This window comes from Rana temporaria, chromosome 11, assembly GCF_905171775.1.
Source record: "Rana temporaria chromosome 11, aRanTem1.1, whole genome shotgun sequence".
NCBI lineage: Eukaryota > Metazoa > Chordata > Amphibia > Anura > Ranidae > Rana > Rana temporaria.
This window is the reverse complement of record NC_053499.1, coordinates 27,988,928-28,007,996: the sequence shown is the minus strand read 5'-3', so window position 1 is coordinate 28,007,996 and position 19,069 is coordinate 27,988,928. Positions and strand designations below refer to the sequence as shown.

Sequence of the window (19,069 nt, the reverse complement as noted above, 5' to 3'; positions counted from 1 at the left end):
CCTCCGTCACCCAGCCCTCCGTCACCCAGCCCTCCGTCACCCAGCCCTCCGTCACCCAGCCCTCCGTCACCCAGTCCCTCTGTCACCCAGTCCCTCTGTCACCCAGTCCCTCTGTCACCCAGCCCTCTGTCACCCAGCCCTCCGTCACCCAGCCCTCCGTCACCCAGCTCTCCGTCACCCAGCCCTCTGTCACCCAGCCCTCTGTCACCCTGTCCCTCTGTCACTCTGTCACCCAGTCCTCTGTCACCCAGTCCTCTGTCACCCAGTCCTCTGTCACCCAGCCCTCTGTCACCCAGCCCTCTGTCACCCTGTCACCCAGCCCTCTGTCACCCTGTCACCCAGTCCTCTGTCACCCAGTCCTCTGTCACCCAGCCCTCTGTCACCCCGCCCTCTGTCACCCCGCCCTCTGTCACCCAGTCCTCTGTCACCCAGTCCTCTGTCACCCAGCCCTCTGTCACCCAGCCCTCTGTCACCCAGCCCTCTGTCACCCCGCCCTCTGTCACCCAGCCCTCCGTCACCCAGCCCTCTGTCACCCAGCCCTCTGTCACCCAGCCCTCCGTCACCCAGCCCTCCGTCACCCAGCCCTCCGTCACCCAGCTCTCCGTCACCCAGCCCTCTGTCACCCAGCCCTCTGTCACCCTGTCCCTGTGTCACTCTGTCACCCAGTCCTCTGTCACCCAGTCCTCTGTCACCCAGCCCTCTGTCACCCAGCCCTCTGTCACCCTGTCACCCAGCCCTCTGTCACCCTGTCACCCAGTCCTCTGTCACCCAGTCCTCTGTCACCCAGTCCTCTGTCACCCAGCCCTCTGTCACCCAGCCCTCTGTCACCCCGCCCTCTGTCACCCAGTCCTCTGTCACCCAGTCCTCTGTCACCCAGCCCTCTGTCACCCAGCCCTCTGTCACCCAGTCCCCTGTCACCCAGTCCCCTGTCACCCTGTCCCCTGTCACCCTGTCCCCTGTCACCCTGTCACCCAGCCCTCTGTCACCCAGCCCTCTGTCACCCAGTCCCCTGTCACTCTGTCACCCAGTGCTCTGTCACCCAGTCCTCTGTCACCCAGTCCCCTGTCACCCAGTCCTCTGTCACCCAGTCCCCTGTCACCCAGTCCCCTGTCACCCAGTCCCCTGTCCCTCTGTCACCCAGCCCTCTGTCACCCAGCCCTCTGTCACCCAGCCCTCTGTCACCCCGCCCTCTGTCACCCAGCCCTCTGTCACCCAGCCCTCTGTCACCCAGCCCTCTGTCACCCAGCCCTCTGTCACCCAGTCCACTGTCACCCTGTCCCCTGTCACCCAGCCCTCTGTCACCCAGCCCTCTGTCACCCAGTCCCCTGTCACCCTGTCCCCTGTCACCCTGTCACCCAGTCCCCTGTCACCCAGTCCCCTGTCACCCAGTCCCCTGTCACTCTGTCATCCAGTGCTCTGTCACCCAGTCCTCTGTCACCCAGTCCTCTGTCACCCAGTCCCCTGTCACCCAGCCCTCTGTCACCCTGTCACCCAGCCCTTTGTCACCCTGTCACCCAGTCCTCTGTCACCCAGCCCTCTGTCACCCAGCCCTCTGTCACCCAGCCCTCTGTCACCCCGCCCTCTGTCACCCAGCCCTCTGTCACCCAGCCCTCTGTCACCCAGCCCTCTGTCACCCAGTCCCCTGTCACCCAGTCCACTGTCACCCTGTCACCCTGTCCCCTGTCACCTGTCACCCAGCCCTCTGTCACCCAGCCCTCTGTCACCCAGCCCTCTGTCACCCAGTCCCCTGTCACCCAGTCCCCTGTCACCCAGTCCCCTGTCACCCAGTCCTCTGTCACCCAGTCCTCTGTCACCCAGTCCTCTGTCATCCAGTCCTCTGTCACCCTGCCCTCTGTGACCCTGCCCTCTGTGACCCTGCCCTCTGTGACCCTGCCCTCTGTGACCCTGCCCTCTGTCACCCTGCCCTCTGTCACCCAGCCCTCTGTCACCCTGTCACCCTGTCACCCTGTCCTCTGTCCCCCTGTCCTCTGTCACCCAGCCCTCTGTCACCCTGTCACCCAGCCCTCTGTCACCCTGTCACCCAGTCCTCTGTCACCCAGCCCTCTGTCACCCAGCCCTATGTCACCCAGCCCTCTGTCACCCCGCCCTCTGTCACCCCGCCCTCTGTCACCCAGCCCTCTGTCACCCAGCCCTCTGTCACCCAGTCCCCTGTCACCCAGTCCACTGTCACCCTGTCACCCAGCCCTCTGTCACCCAGCCCTCTGTCACCCAGCCCTCTGTCACCCAGCCCTCTGTCACCCAGCCCTCTGTCACCCAGTCCCCTGTCACCCAGTCCCCTGTCACCCAGTCCTCTGTCACCCTGTCACCCAGCCCTCTGTCACCCAGTCCTCTGTCACCCAGTCCTCTGTCATCCAGTCCCCTGTCACCCAGTCCTCTGTCACCCTGCCCTCTGTCACCCTGCCCTCTGTCACCCTGCCCTCTGTCACCCTGCCCTCTGTCACCCAGTCCTCTGTCACCCTGCCCTCTGTCACCCTGCCCTCTGTCACCCTGCCCTCTGTCACCCAGCCCTCTGTCACCCAGTCCCCTGTCACCCAGCCCTCTGTCACCCAGCCCTCTGTCACGCTGTCACCCTGTCACCCTGTCCCCTGTCCTCTGTCACCCAGCCCCCTGTCACCCAGTCCCCTGTCACCCAGTCCCCTGTCACCCAGTCCCCTGTCACCCAGTCCTCTGTCACTCTGTCACCCAGCCCTCTGTCACCCAGCCCTCTGTCACCCAGTCCCTTGTCACCCAGCCCTCTGTCACGGGCCCGCTGATTTCATGATACGCCCCTGCCCCCAAAACTGGCATTTTTTTTGGGGGGGGGGGGTGTCCCTGAATGGCAGTTTGGAAATGTGGTCACCCTATTGGCCACCCCTGAGCTAAACCCTCCTATTCTGCAATAATCCAGGCTGAATGTAATAATGAAGCTTTAGTGTCAAAAACAGGGTGGGTGAAACTGTTGGGAAAAACAAATGAAAAATAAATACAATCAATGTATGAAACATACAGAAGCACAATACAGAAGCACAATAAAAAAGTATGGCAATATGTTCATACTCACCAGAGATGCTACCTGTAGGGGATATAAATTCAGTGTGCTTCAGAGATGATGGCCGATTTCCTCTCTCCCTCAGTTCCTAAAATGGAGTCTGAGCTCCCAGGATGCATCTGTTTCATTTTCTTAGATTGGAGGATTATGGGAGCTTTTATTAAAGCTAAACAGTATTTGGATTCTGCAAAACAGTAAATTTATTCCGGGCTCCATCTACTGGCTGAATTTCCCTGCAGAACAGGAAGTGAAGGATAATCTCCCCAACAGTGGCGGCTGGTGCTCAAGATTTTTTTTTGGGGGGGCGCAGACAAACAGAAAAAAAATTGTAGCCACTGTGCCCATCAAACTCAGTTACTGTGCCAAACTCAGCTACTGTACCATCACATGCAGCCACTGTACCCATAAATACAGTCACTGTGCCACCAAACGCAGCTACTGTACCCATCAATTGCTGACAATGTACCCATCAATTGCTGCTACTGTGTCCCATCAAATGCTGTCAGTGTGCCGATCAATTGCCGCTACTGTACCCCATCAGATGCTGCCAGTGTGCCCCATCAATTACCACTACTGTGCCCCATCAGATGCTGCCAGTGTGCCCATCAATTGCCGCTACTGTACCCCATCAGATGCTGCCAGTGTGCCCCATCAATTGCCACTACTGTGCCCCATCAGATACTGCCAGTGTGCCCCATCAATTGCTGCTACTGTGCCCCATCAGATGCTGCCAGTGTGCCCCATCAATTGCCACTACTGTGTCCCATCAGATGCTGCCTGGAACTTACCTGTCTCGGAGCGGGTCAGCGGCGGTCTCCTGCACGTCCTCCATGTCTTCTTCCGTCCTCTCTCAGGCGTCCAATCACAGTGCCTGACGTTTCAGCCAATCAGGTGACCGGTAACAGACCCGGCAACCTGATTGGACTAGAGGCAGATTCAGTGTTAGCAAAGCGAATTCCTTCGCTTTGTTAAGACACAGCTGAGTGAACAGCGAACGCCCAGCATGGCGCCAGCTGTTCACTTTTTGTGGGCGCCTATTATCAGGTGCTTCCAAAAAAACAACCCCGCTGGTGTAATTCAGGTGCTCTGCACCCGAAAAGGGGCCGGACACCTGAATAGGGGGTGTCAGCGGCGACCATAGATATATTCATGATTTCTTGTGAAAAAAAAATAGATAGATTCATGTAATGCATGGTAATACAACAGTGCAGGAGAGAGGGGGCGGCACTCCTGCTCCCTTTATGGACGCACCGCCACTGCTCCCCAATGTACTCATGGCTTATGCACACCAGCAGTATTGCCCAACGTAGTCCCAATGCAAAAACAAGGCAATTTGTACTTTGGCTTCAATTCACATGAATACACTTAGCCAGATTCAGAGAGGTTTACGCCGGTGTATCAGTAGATACGCTGTCGTAACTCTGAATCTGCGCCGTCGTAAATTTAAGTGTATTCTCAAATTGAGATACACTTAAATCTAGCTAAGATACGACGGCGGGCACCGTCGTATCTTAGCTGTCTATTTAGGCCGGCCGCTAGGGGCGTGTATGCTGATTTACGCCTAGAAAGCGTAAATCAGCGAGATACGCCTATTCACGAACGTGCGCTTGCCCATTGCAGTAAAGATACGCCGTTTACGTAAGGCGTTTTCAGGCCTAAAGTTAGTCCACCAAAAAGATGACGCAGCCAATGTTAAGTATGGACGTCGGTCCCGCGTCTAATTTTTTAATTCTTACGTCGTTTGTGTAAGTCGTCCGTGAATGGGGCTGGGCGTAATTTACGTTCACGTCGAAACCAATAAGTCTTTGCGGCGTGATTTGGAGCATGCGCACTAGGATATGTCCACGAACGGCGCGTTCAAAGCGTCAATCACGTCGGGTCACGATTCATTAGCATAAAACACGCCCACCTCTTCACAATTTGAATTAGGCGCGCTTAGGCCGGCACATTTACGCTACGCCGCCGTAACTTAGGACGCAAGTGCTTTGTGAATACAGCACTTGCTTCTCTAACTTACGGCGGCGTAGCGTATATGAGATACGCTACGCCTGCCTAACGTTAAGCCCATCTACTTGAATCCAGCTAACTGAGTTGGCATGCCAGAAAAACAAATGTTGCTTTTTTGTACAATGTACTATAGTGAATGGCATGCGAAAGACAGATTATCGGGTTGTGTCTCTATATGGTGCCACATCCACAAAAGAATCAGAAGAAAACCAAGGGTCCCCTGACTGGACTTTAAAGTCCAGTCAGGGGACCCTTTGTTTTCTATAGTGAATGGCAGTACAAACTGTACACATAACACATGCTGTGTGGTATAATAATCCCTAGCACAGACAGCAAAAAAATAAATAAAAAATTGTGAAGTGTTTTAGCAAATTCTTACTTTATCCAAATCTTCAAAACAGTCTCAGCTTTGTATTTTAATGTTCATGACTAAAAGTGACTGCAAATTTAGCAAAGAGGAAAAAAGTGTGGAGTGGCTTGTCCTGCCAATGTCTGGTCAGGTTTAAACAGGAAAAACAAATGTTGGCACTTGTAGTTACACATCACATGGTTATCCAGGAATATTCTGAACACATTCTGGAGAAACCTTTTTTTCCTCACTGGGTAATATAACTCCTCTTGTATAGTTTTACTTTTGCTGCCGGGAAAACAGTAAGGAAAAGACCCTGTAAATTGCAGATGTGAATAATTGCCTCATGTAGTGAGCATATGGATTCTATTACAACATTTGGCAAAAACCCTAGAAGAAAGAATTTATATTAAGCATTGTTCGTCCTGAGAGAGAGAGCGGCTGCAAGAAGCTTTTCCGAATCTTCACTCCCCCCCCCCCCCCCCTTTAATCAGAATTCATATGTAAGGACACCACATGAAACACATCTGGACTTTACAGCACCAAGGCAGCCTTGTCTGAGGGACTTTAGAAATGGAGCTTTATTGCTTGCAAATGCTCTCCGTGTTTCTGGCCATAACTCTGAGGAACGTTCAGTGCGAAGTTCAAGATGAAAACATTATTCGATACATAGAGAAACGGATTTTGGGTCTGGAGGTATGTAATGCGTTATTGAATCTGACAACACGTCTTCCTTTATTTTTCAAGTTGGAGCTGGATTTAAAAGGATTTCCAATGTTCTGCAAGGAAGTGGAAAGACCATCCACTCGTCACCCACAAAGGACTGACAAGGGGTTCCTGGCTTTTGGTCTCTTGCCAGTCAGCATTTTTTCCATAGAACATTCCATGGCAACTGATGATGTTCTCTCAGCAGATCAACTTTTATTATTGTGTAGTGATGTGATCATTTCTTTGCCCTTTTACCAAGTCTATACTCTTGTTATGCAGTGCCCTTTTCCAATATGGTTGCTATGCTCTCTCTCACCAAGGATGAGGTCATCAAGAAAAGCAGAGGATGGCAAGGGCTTTTGTGGGTAAGTGGGTGGAGAGAGGAGACATGTGGAGAGAGATAGAACCAGGGGAGGGCTGGGCCGAGGGGCAGGGTGGCAATTGCCTCCCAGGTCGCCCTGACTTATGGCCGGCAGATGCCTGCTACCATTTTTTTTAATTCTGGTCTAGGAAGTTGGGCTGGGGGCATGGCCTTTGGCGGCGGACCACTAGCTGTTGCATCCCAGGAGTTGTAGTCCACGCTCAAGCTCCCGGTGGGTGGAAAACAGAGCAGCGCAGAGGAAACTACAACTCCCAGAGACCGGATTCTTGGAAGCAGGGTGTGCCAGGGAGTCGAGACGCAGGGCTGGGTGCTGGCTGCAACTTGACCCCAGGACCAGGAGCATTACCCCCCCCAGGAGGCCATGGCATGCAAGAACCTGCTAAGATCACTGTGGTGAGAGACCCTGACACCCATAGCTGACCCCACATACACCCCATGTAACCTGCCCTAGTGATCAGGCTGCATTGATGGGCACTGGAGTTGGCTGCACTGGCGAGGCTGCATTGAAAAACCAGATGGGCCATGGAAGGCGAGCTGATTCGGCAGTTCAATGGCCAATTGACTGAACCTGCCCCCCAGGCCTAAAGCTGCCAGCCCTCCCCTGGATAGAACAATGAATTCCTGGCTACACAGAGTGAGTGAGTGAGTGAGTGAGTGAGTGAATTACTTGTATAGCGCTACAAATGCGAACTAAATCGCCTCAATGCGCTTTGTATCCATTGTCGTCCTGATCCTTCAGAGCAGGTGGGTCTATATTTTTTTCTGAAGGCCCAATGATTTTCTTCCATACGGATGTTAGTTGGTAGAGCGTTCCATAGCCGCGGTCCTTGGACTGCGAATCTTCGTTCTCCTTTAGACTTGTAGTGAGACTTGGGGATTTGGAGGAGGTTTTGGTTGGTTGATCGAAGAACGCGATTGGGGTAGTAGTATTTTATTTTCTCGTATAAATATTGAGGAGCGTTTCCTTGTGTGCATTTGTGAGTGAGGCAGAGGGTCTTGAAAGTAACCTGATCCTTAACGGCTAGCCAGTGGAGGGTCCTGAGTAAGGATGAGCTCTGGCGTGTTCGCATCGAACACGTGCAGAGCCCGCCAGGAAGTCTGCACGGCGCTGTGCTAATCACAGCCAGGGAGACATTTCACGATCCCTGCAGCCGAGCATCGGGACAATGTCTCCCTGGCTGTGATTAGCACAGCGCCGCGCTCACTTCCTGGCGGGCTCTGCACGTGTTCTATGCGAACACGCCAGAGCTCATCCTTAGTCCTGAGGGACGGAGTGATTGATTTCCATGTTTTTTATCCCCCGTTACCAGTCTGGCTGCCGTGTTCTGGACGACTTGTAGACGAGAAATCTGGTATTTGGGTAGTCCGATGTAGAGGGAGTTTGCATAGTTCGCGAATTGATAATTGTTCCGACTACTACTGCTGTATCCTCTTCTGGGCTGAAAGGGATGAGTCTTCGTAGCAGGCGGAGAAGATGGTGAGATCCGCTGGATGCTTCTTTAGTGGCGACAGCTTTCCCTCTACCACCGACCATGACCGGTTCCCCGGCCGGCGGAACCATTTCTTCTGGTTGGACTACAAGCCTGCAGTCCCAACCCTATGCTGCTCTCCTGCTTCTGAATAGGCCCTCAGACAGCCTAGCAGCCAGATGTCCCTATGATAGGCCTAAGGCTTACGGCCTACCAGCCATCCAGGTGGCACAGAACCCCCCAAATAAATAGGCTCTCCCAGCAGGCAAAGGGACCCAAGAAAATCCATGCCCATTGGCTGAGACACCCCATTCATTCATAGTCTGTCTTTTTCATGCCCTTGTCTTATCCAATGTCACCAGATACCCGGCCACCTAGTGACAGAAGAGAGAAGTGCAGCAAATCCAAAATTAGGGGGAAATCGATTGATCTCCTAACAATTGGCCAAGGCAACTATCACCTGGCATCTAAATTTAATAGCAGCCCTGCCTGAACATCAGGGTGCTACATATGCTTTCCCTGATCTTAACCCTGACAAGCATGGGTCGACTTTAACAGGTGTCCCAGGAGATCACAGGTCCCTACCTTCCCTTTCTCCCCTTCCCTTTGCTCTTGTCTTTCTTTCCTGTCTTTGCTCTTGTTTCCTCTCTTTAGTTGTTTATTGCTGTCCAGGACTACCCAAAGGCGGGTCAATGACACATATGTCCTGGATACTTTGGCAAAATGTGGGGTTTCCCCCAAAATACATATATGTAATCTTTAAGTTTAATGTGATTATTTGAAAAGCAGGCTCTCATTCCTTCTTTTACTGTGAATGTGAAATTATGTTTTCATATCGCCAGTCATAGCCCCTGTGTGGGCGGACTAGGTGCTGGTGGTTTTCTCATTGGGGGGGGGGGGGCGGCAGAGACAGTCGGGACATCAAAGCCCCGCACTTACCCCATCTAGGAAGCGGGTGGGCAGCGCGGCCGGCAGCTTTCTTCCTCCTCCTGTGGTGTAGATTACGGCGGCTTCCGCCATGTATTCCCCTCCTCCTCCTAGGCGTCCAATAGGATCACCTGACCTTTCATCCAATCAGGAAATGGGTATCAGACACGTGTTTCCTGATTGGTGCAGAGGCGATTCAGTGTTAGAAAAGCAAATATTCATTTGCTTTTCTAACACACCTGGGTGGGCTCCGAGCGCAATGCTCTGCAGCACGTGTCCATCCTATTTTGAAGCCTATTAGAGTCTGTGGCCCAGATTCTTAAACGAGATACGACGGCGTATCTCCAGATATGTTGTCGTATCTCTAAGTTGCGCGGTCGTATCTATGCGCCTGATTCTTAGAATCAGTTACGCATTGATTTCCCGTAGACCCGACTGGTGTAACTGTGTTACACCGTCGTATCGTAAATGCATATTTACACTGGCCGCTAGGTGGCGCTTCTGTCGAATTCCACGTCGAGTATGCAAATTGGCTATATACGCAAATTCCCGAACGTACGCCCGGCCGACGCAGTAAAGTTACGCTGTTTACGTTAGGCTTTTCCCGGCGTATAGTTGCCCCTGCTATATGGTGGCATAAGTGCGGCGTAACAATGTTAAGTATGGCCGTCGTTCCCGCGTCGAAATTTGAAAAAGTTACATCGTTTGCGTAAGTCGTCCGTGAATGGGGCTGGATGTCATTTACGTTCACGTCGAAACCAATGACGTCCTTGCGGCGTACTTTGGAGCAATGCACACTGGGTAATTCCAAAAACGTAAATCACGTCGGGTCACAGTAGATTTACATAAAACACGCCCCCCTGATCCAAACTTTAATTAGGCGGGCTTACGCCGGCCGATTTACGCTACGCCGCGGCAAATTACGGAGCAAGTGCTTTGAGAATACAGCACTTGCCCGTCTAAGTTGCGGAGGCGTAACGTAAATCAGATACGTTACGCCCGCACAAACTTGCACGGATGTACGAGAATCTGGGCCTGTGGCTCTAATCAGGTGCTTTAAAAAACACCCCTGCTGCTGCGCCATTAATGGACGGCCTGCCACTGGTACATTTGATATATTTGCAATACAAATTATTGAACCAGAAAAGAAGCTGATAGAGATCGATGGCACTAAAATGCAAAAAAATTATAAAAAAATTCAAATACTGTATGAAAAAAATGGCAATTGTTTATTATACACAGGGCTTCAGTTAACAAAATGTTATTGAGTTACGATAGGGTTTACATCTACTTTATCTAGGCACAGATGTCTAAAAGGAACCACGGAGTTAAAATGCCTGGAAACAAAAGATTTCTTATTGCCTTCCTAACTTGAAGGCTCCATTTACAATGAAGCTGCTTTGTTTTTAATGTGTTGGGTTTCAATTGCATTTCCAGTTCACAGAAGGAAGTTCTGAATGTATCTGTAAGCTCAGGAGATTCATTAGTCCTGCTTTTAGCACACACACTATTCTACTTTACGGCTCGTCCTTTGAGCATAATACTTCTGCTTTAGTAGAGCTGTATCAAAACAAACACATATATGTATGTATTAATGGGGCACTTGTGTATAAAGATAACACCGCTTTTCAACCGGTAACTAAAGAATGAGGCATTTATATAAAAATCACTTCACAGATATGATATGCTGATCAGCGTTTGTGTATGAAGTGGTGATATAATAGAAATGCATTCCAGTTTACAACCCTTTCTGAGTATATGAGCACTTGCTGTTTTTATTGCCAATGTATAAGTAAGCTGATGTAAGGAATGCCTGTGCTATAACAATACCAACTGATTCAAATTCAAGATTTTCGGAACGATTCGAATTTGGATCAGTTGAAAAATGATCAACTGATCCAAATTCTGTGTAAAGAATAGCTGGTTGTTAGGGAGTGGGCCGGGAAGTCATCCGCCGCGTCCTTAACTACCGATGACTCATCAGCTGTCAGCGGGCTTCCCCACTAATAGCTGTTAAGTAGAGTTGAGCGGACACCTGGATGTTCGGGTTCGGGTCCGAACCCGAACTTTAAAAAAAAAGTTCGGGTTCGGGACCCTGAACCCGAACTCCGAACCCCATTGTAGTCAATGGGACACGGACTTTGAGAAAAAAAAATGCGCGGAGGTCCCCGCAAATTCAATAACCAGACCCTTTAGGTCTGGTATGGATATTAAGGGGAACCCCGCCGTCAATTTAAAAAAAAAATTACGTGCGGTTCCCCCTAAATATCCATAACCAGACCCGTTATCCGAGCACGTTGACCTGGCCGGCCGCAGAAAAGAGGGGGGGACAGAGTGCGCCCCCCCCCTCTCCTGAACCGCACCAGGCCACATGCCCTCAACATGGGAAGGTACGCCGGCATATCAGTAGATACGCCGGCGTACTCGCTCTGTGGATCTGCCCCATAGAGTCTACAAACTATTATATAAAATCTGAAAATCTATTGATTCTGACCAGGGAAGGCAGAGAGAATGGGGTGCTGGATCTGTAGGAGAAGTCCTGTCCTCCTCTCTACTGCCAACTGCTGAGACGGGAGAAGGGGGGAAGAGAGAAGTCTCTCTGTGGCTGCATGGAGAAGCACAGGATCTGACAGAGGAGTTATGTCATCCTCTTTTCTGCTGAATGCGGAGACCAAAGGAGGCAGGGATGGATGAGGAAGTGTTGGATCTGTAGGAGGAGTTTTGTCCTCCTCTCTGCTGCCAACTGCTGAAATGGAGGAGGGGGGCAGGGACAAGCCTTCTCGCTGCTGCACGAAGAAGCACAGGATCTGACAGAGGAGTTCTGTCCTCCTCTTTGCTGCTAACTGCTGAGACAAGGTGCGGGCAGAGAGGATGGGGGTGCTGCAGCTGCAGGAGAGGTGCAAGGGCCATATGATGAGGCCTGGAGGGCCCCTGTGCCTTGTGTTTGACACATATGCTCTAGCAGGCCTAGAAAAAGCATGCCCCTTCCCCCCAGTCAACATGAGGAGGGAATGGGTATACAAATCATGCATAAAAGAGATCATTCCTGGACTGCAAATTAACTTGAAAAAGATGAACCTTAATTGCATTTTTTTCAACTTGCGTAACTACTTAACAATTTTTTATTAAGTAAGTGTCGGATGTATGATGATATTTTTGTATTGCAAATTAAATGAATAAAAATTGAAAAAATACTTAAAGTTAAAAAGAAAAACAATAGCATGACCGTTTACTGTCTTTCAGGACAGACTGCTCAAGTGTGAACACAATGTCCAGCTATTCCTCCATGAAATTCAAGAACTGTCACACAAGTTGGTGTCAAGTATGGCGAAGTTCAGTAAACATAAAGTGGAGGTGAAGGGTGACATGGAAAATCTGTGGGAAAGACTGGAAAGAGCCGAGTGGGATATCGACTACCTGGAGAGTGCAAGCGCCTCAAAAGCCCAAGTGGAAGTTGATGACCAACTGATGGAGAAGCAACTTCTGGAACAGGCAGAAAAGAAGAAACTACAGCTCAAACTCAGCACAAGTGAGTACAGGTTATTGGTCATTCTGCTACAGTGCCTTGAAAAAGTATTCATACCCCTGGAAATTCTCCACATTTTGTCATGTTACAACCAAAAACATAAATGTATTTTATGTGATAGACCAACACAAAGTGGCACGTAATTGTGACGTGTAGGGAAAATTATAAATGGTTTTCAATTTGTTTTACAATAAATATTTGAAAAGTGTGGAGTGCATTTGTATTCAGCCCCCATGAGCCAATACTTTGTAGAACCCCCTTTCACTGCAATTACAGCTGCAAGTGTTTTTGGGGATGTCTCTACCAGCTTTGCACATCTAGAAAGTGACATTTTTGCCCATTCTTCTTTGCAAAATATCTCAAGCTCTATCAGATTGGATGGAGAGCGTCTGTGAGCAGTAATTTTCAAGTCGTGCCACAGATTCTCCATTGGATTTAGGTCTGGACTTTGACTGGGCCATTCTAACACACGAATTTGCTTTGATTTCATCCATTCCATTGTAGCTCTGGCTGTATGTTTATTGTCATTGTCCTGTTGGAAGGTGAACCTCTGCCCCAGTCTCAAGTCTTTTGCGAAGTCTAACAGGTTTTCTTCTAAGATTGCCCCGTATTTGGCTCCATCCATCTTCCAATCAATTTTGACCAGCTTCCCTGCCCCTTCTGAAGAAAAGCACCCCCACAACATAATGCTGCCACCACCATGTTTCACGGTGGGGATGGTGTGTTCAGGGTGATGTGCACACATAGGCCCGGATTCAGAAAGCACTTACGCCGACGTATCTCGAGATACGCCGCGTAAGTGCAAATATGCGCCGTCGTATCTGTGAGCCGTGCCCACAAAACTAGATGAAAATAGGCTTCCTACGACCGACGTAACTTGCCTACGCCGTCGTATCGTGGGCGCATATTTATGCTGGGCGCATTTGCCGCTCCCATTGATTTTCTATGCACATATGCAAATGAGGGAGATACGCCGATTCACGAACGTACTTGCGCCCGGCGCATAATATACGCGGTTTGCGTAAGTCGTACGTCTGACGTAAAGTTATTCCCCATATATGAGGCGCAACTCATGCTAAGGTATGGACCAGGGAACAGCCGTCGTATTTTATGTCGTTTACGTAGTACGTGAATAGGGCTGGGCGTAGGTTACGTTCACGTCGTTGGCAGTGATCCGTCGTATCTTAGGGAGTAATTCCGACGTGATTCTGAGCATGCGCACTGGGATACGTCCACGGGACGGCGCATGCGCCGTTCATTTTAAGTACTTGTATGGCACTCGGCCCATCATTTGCATGGGGTCACGCCTCATTAGCATGGCTCACGCCCACTTCCACCTATGACGGCTTACGCCGAGGGAACCCAGCGCAGTTTGGGAAGCAAGGGCTTTGTGAATTCGGTGCTTGCCTCTCTGCGCTATGTCGGCGTAGCGTATATTAGATACGCTACGCCGGCATAGATATGCGCCAATGTATGTGAATACGGGCCATAGCGTTTTGTTTTTAGGCCACAAAGTTAAATTATGGTCTCATCCAACCAGAACTGAACACCTTCTTCCACATGTTTGCTGTGTCCTCCACAAACTTCTCACAAACTGCAAACGGAACCTCTTATGGCTTTCTTTCAACAATGGCTTTCTTCTTGCCACTCCTCCATGAAGGCCAGATTTGTGGAGTGCACGACTAATAGTTGTCCTGTGGACAGATTCTCCCTCCTGAGCTGTGGATCTATGCAGCTCCTCCAGAGTTACCATGGGCCTCGTTGCTGCTTCTCTGATTAATGCTCTCCTTGCCCAGCCAGTCAGTTTAGGTGGACGGCCATGTCTTGGTAGGTTTGCAGTTGTGCCATACTCTTCATTTTCGGACAATGGGTTGAACAGGGCTCTGTGAGATGTTCAAAGCTTGGGATATTTTTTTTATACCCTAACCCTGCTTTAAACTTCTACACAACTTTATCACTGACCTGTCTGGTGTGTTCCTCGGCCTTCATGATGCTGTTTGGTCACTAAGGTTCTCTAACAAACCTCTGATTGCTTCACAGAACAGCTGTATTTATACTGAGATTAAATTACACATATGTGGACTCTATTTACTAATAAGGTGACTTCTGAAGGCAATTGGTTCCACTAGATTTTAGTTAGGGGTATCAGAGTAAAGGGGGGCTGAATACAAATGCACGCCACACTTTTCAGATATTTATTTGTAAAAAATGTTGAAAACTATTTATTATTTTCCTTCCACGTCACAATTATGTGCCACTTTGTGTTGGTCTATCACATTAAATCCCAATAAAATACATTTACGTTTTTGGTTGTTACATGACATTTTTTCAAACGGCGACGCGCGTAGCGCAATTCCGTATTCCCGGACGGCTTACGCAAACAACGTTATTTTTTAAATTTCGACGCGGGAACGACGGCCATACTTTAGACAGCAATACGTTTGCTGACTAAAGTTAGGGCACCAAAAATGATGACTAACTTTGCGACGGGAAACTAGACTAGCAGCGACGTAGCAAACGCGAAAATCCGTCGTGGATCCGCCGTAACTCCTAATTTGCATACCCGACGCTGGTTTACGACGCAAAATCCCCCCAGCGGCGGCGGTACTGCATCCTAAGATCCGACAGTGTAAAACAATTACACCTGTCGGATCTTATGGATATCTATGCGTAACTGATTCTATGAATCAGTCGCATAGATAGAAACAGAGATACGACGGCGTATCAGCAGATACGCCGTCGTATCTCTTTGGTGAATCTGGCCCTTAATCTTTAAAGTGTTACTAAACCCACAACAGTAAAACCAGTCTGTATATGCAGTAAAGCATGCTGCATTGTGTAAAAAGGCTGTTTGAGCCTGTCTTTTCTGATCCGTCCCTTCTTTTCCTGTCCCAAATCCATCTGCTGATCGAACAGAGCTTTGGGGCACTCTGCACATGCTCAGTTTGGTGTGTATTGCCAGAGAGTTTTTGTTTTTTTGAGAGGGTGCATATGATCAATCAGCACTGTCCAAACAGAAAGTCAGTGGTCATGCAGCCTTATAGGACAGTCAGATAATAATAAAAACTCCTCCTACAAGCTTTAACCAGAGACTGATAAAAGTTACAAGACTGCTATATACTGCTGATGAGAAAAAGGTACCGTATTTATCTTCATATAACACGCCCCGACGTATAGCGTGCACCCCCAACCTAGAAGGAAAATTCCTGGGAAAAAAAAATACTTACAGTTTGGATGCCCCTCGTCGGTGTCTTGCCCAGGCGTCCATCAGCGGCCTTGTCCGGTCCTGCGTCCTTCTGCGGCCATCGTGGTGTCCTCCCCGCTGTGTTTTTCAGCCGATCCCCGTTTCCCACGCTGTGTTTGAACCACTCCGCCGACATATACCGAGCGCAGTACACTCGGGTATAGTCGGGCAGGCTCGGCTCCTCTCGCGTAAAGGACGTACAGGACGCACAGGACGTGACCGCGAGCGGAGCCAAGCCTGCCCGAGTATACCCGAGTGTACTGCGCTCGGTATATGTCGGCGGAGTGGTTCAAACACAGTGCGGGAAGCGAGTATCGGCGTATACCGCGCACCCACGATTTTGCCCTAATTCTAATGGCAAAAAAGTGCGGGGTATACGGCGATAAATACGGTATTTACCCTTTTATATTTACTAAAATAATTGCATTTCCATGTTCGGTGTACTGTGGGAGATCAGATATAGTGAATGCAGGGTCCTGGGTTTAGTAACACTTTGAATTCCAACACTCATGGATTACTTCATGTGTGTAATTAGGTTTGATGGGAAGTGTTAAGAGGGTACATTAGTGTAGGAGATTTGTTGGCACCATACAAATGAACATATTCGCCAGCACACCATGGATCGTAGATTACATCCAAAAATGTATTGCAAAACAAACATCACAATAGTGCAACGTTTCGAGGTCACACAGGACCTCTTCGTCCAGCTAGTGTTATCATTCGCTTGACGAAGAGGTCCTGTGTGACCTCGAAACGTGGAGAATATGTTCGTTTGCTGGTTCCAGTGCCCAGCTGGTGATCTTTTCAGCACCCACCTCTACGAGCCGTTTTTCCAGGAACGTGTGCGATTGGAATATTGACTAGATTGTTGGCACCATAAATGCAGCTACCGTATTTATGGCGGTATACCGCGCACCCCTAAAGTGACCCCCAATCCTGTTGAAAAAAAGTTATTTTTGTACTTACAGTTTTGGTGTCTTGCGCGGCGTCCATCGGCGGCCTCGTCGGGTCCGGCGTCCTTCTGCGGCTTCGGGTGTCCTCTTCGGCGGGTCCGGCATCCTTCTGCGGCTTCGGGTGTCCTTCTGCGGCGGGTCCGGTGTCCTCTTCGGCGGGTCCGGTGTCCTCTTCGGCGGGTCCGGCGTCCTTCTGCGGCGTAATCGCGTAATCCCCGCTCGTTTCCCGCGCCGAGTTTTGAATACTGCGTCAGCATATACCGAGCGCAGTACACTCGGGCAGGCTCGGTAACTGTCGCGCTCACGTCCTGTACGTCCAGGACGTGACCGCAGAGAAAGCCGAGACTGGCCGACTATACCCAAGTGTACTGCGCTCGGTATATGTCGGCGCAGTATTCAAAACTCGGCGCAGGAAAGCGGGTATCGGCGTATATCGCGCACCCACGATTTTGCCCTGATTTTCAGGGCAACAAAGTGCGCGATATACGCCGATAAATATGGTACTTTAACCTATTGCTTTTCTTGTTTTTAGGTTGTTCAATAATGCTGGCACAAATCAAGTCTTTAAAAACGGTAAAGAAATCTGGGGGCGCTGTTGGCGCTTGGATGAAGAACACAGGTGACAGTTCAGAAAACATCTATTACTTTTCTTACTACAGCAAGGATATGCTCCTAGAATTTGCCAACATTGATGAATTCACCAGCTTGGATTTTCTGCAAAGAGCAGAATCTATATCGCTGCCGTTCCCCTGGCAAGGAACTGGCCTCCAAGTCTACAAGAATGAGGTGTTTTTTCACAAGAATGGCACAACAAATGAAATTGTTAGATACAACATTCAGAAGAATACGACACAGTCTATGCGTCTGGAGGGCGCCGGGCTTAGTCCACCCTACCAGCTTTCACCATATACAAAAATTGATCTCGCCGTAGATGAGCAAGGTCTTTGGGCCATTCACGCTGAACCTGAAGCTGATGCCATTCTTGTCCTTACAAAAATAGACCAGGCTGACATGGCAGTGACCCACGTGTGGAACACAACCTGCAGCAGCGACAATGCGGAGGCAGCCTTCGTCATATGTGGAACTCTATACGTCATGTACAATAGTCCCAGTGGCGGCAGATCCCATATTGACTGTATTTTTGACACCTCTGATGTCATTGATGGCCATGAAACTCCTACTCTGTACTTCCCAAAGCGATACAGCAATCACTCTTCAGTGCACTACAATCCGAGAGACCAAATGCTCTATGCTTGGGATGACGGCTACCAGATCATCTATACGTTTGAGAAAGCAAAGAAGTATGAAAATTTCTGATCTACAAGGGAACGTTGAAATGGGCCGAATTTATCAGCATACCTGCATATGGTGTGCGTTGCCCATGACAAACAAAAAGATTCCAGTTATCATTTCTCCAGTGTCGGTTGAATATATAAAGAAGACTCTGGCCTCTTGCTACCGTGTTTCCCCGAAAATAAGCCCAGGTCTAATATTCATTTGGGAAACAAAAGACACAGTAGGGCTTATTTTTGGGGTAGGTCTTACCATGTAATGTGCTGTCTTCTCTTTCCCTCTCCCTCCCTGCCTGTTAGGAATCCTGGGCCAAATCCTCAAAGGAGATACGCAGGCGGAACTGCTGTTCAGCCTGCGTATCCCTGTGCCTATCTTTGGATCTGATCCTCAAAAGGATTTTTCCAAAGTTAGGCAGAAGATCTGACATCTGTAAGACACTTACACTGTCAGATCTTAAGATGCAGTACCGCATCCGCCGCTGGGGGCATTTCGAGTCGAAATGCCGCTTTGCGTATGCAAATGAGTACTTAGGCAGATCCACAAAGCTTTTTAGCTTTGTGTTTTCTGCGTAAGTTAAGTTTTGCATACGTAAAATTAGTTCTTCTTTTACAAAGTGTAAACTAGTAACACCTTGTAAAAACTGACCTTTTTTTCGATCGCCGCGATTTTTTTTAAATTTTGAATTTTTTTCCCGGCGCGTAACTTTTTTTTTACCCGACGCAACTTTATTGTCCCGTCGCAATCCACAAAGCCTGACGTAACGTAATTTCGCGCGCTGCCCGTCGGGAAAAATGTAGTCACACGCTTGCGCAGTACGTCAGGCGCGGGAGCGTTCCTAATTTAAATGGGAATCGCCCATTTGAATTAGGAACGCCTTGCGACGGACGGAGTTAAGTTGCACTGCCGCAATTTTCCAGGTAAGTGCTTTGAGGATCGGCACCTAACTTCGGAGAATTGCGGCAGTGTAACTTAACTCTTTCGGGGTAGGGCTTATTTTGCAGTCCTCCTGGAAAATTACGCTAGGTCTTATTTTAGGGGTAGGTTTTATTTTCAGGGAAACAGGGTATGAGCAACATACCTCTTCATTCTGGTTCTTTGATACATTTTGGTAAATTTATTAAAGAGCAGTAACTTTCTGTATTACCAGCAGTAACTTTCTGTA

General features: G+C 49.4%; 1 protein-coding gene across 1 annotated transcript; it reads left to right on the top strand.

Annotated features, from left to right (window-relative positions):
* The first annotated feature begins 5,878 nt into the window (after positions 1–5,878).
* Positions 5,879–18,145, top strand: OLFML1 (olfactomedin like 1). Its single transcript, XM_040328282.1, has 3 exons — positions 5,879–6,101; positions 12,135–12,420; positions 17,147–18,145. The coding sequence occupies exons 1-3, from the start codon at positions 5,979–5,981 to the stop codon at positions 17,929–17,931; spliced, it is 1,194 nt and encodes a 397-aa protein (XP_040184216.1). The 5' UTR covers positions 5,879–5,978; the 3' UTR covers positions 17,932–18,145.
* The last annotated feature ends 924 nt before the right edge of the window (positions 18,146–19,069 follow it).

Bases quoted from the DNA above. Each gene is read 5' to 3' on its own strand.
- OLFML1 (XM_040328282.1), top strand. From the start codon at position 5,979: ATGGAGCTTTATTGCTTGCAAATGCTCTCCGTGTTTCTGGCCATAACT. The intron at 6,102-12,134 runs GTATGTAATGCG...ACTGTCTTTCAG, and splicing joins AACGGATTTTGGGTCTGGAG to GACAGACTGCTCAAGTGTGA. The intron at 12,421-17,146 runs GTGAGTACAGGT...TCTTGTTTTTAG, and splicing joins ACAGCTCAAACTCAGCACAA to GTTGTTCAATAATGCTGGCA.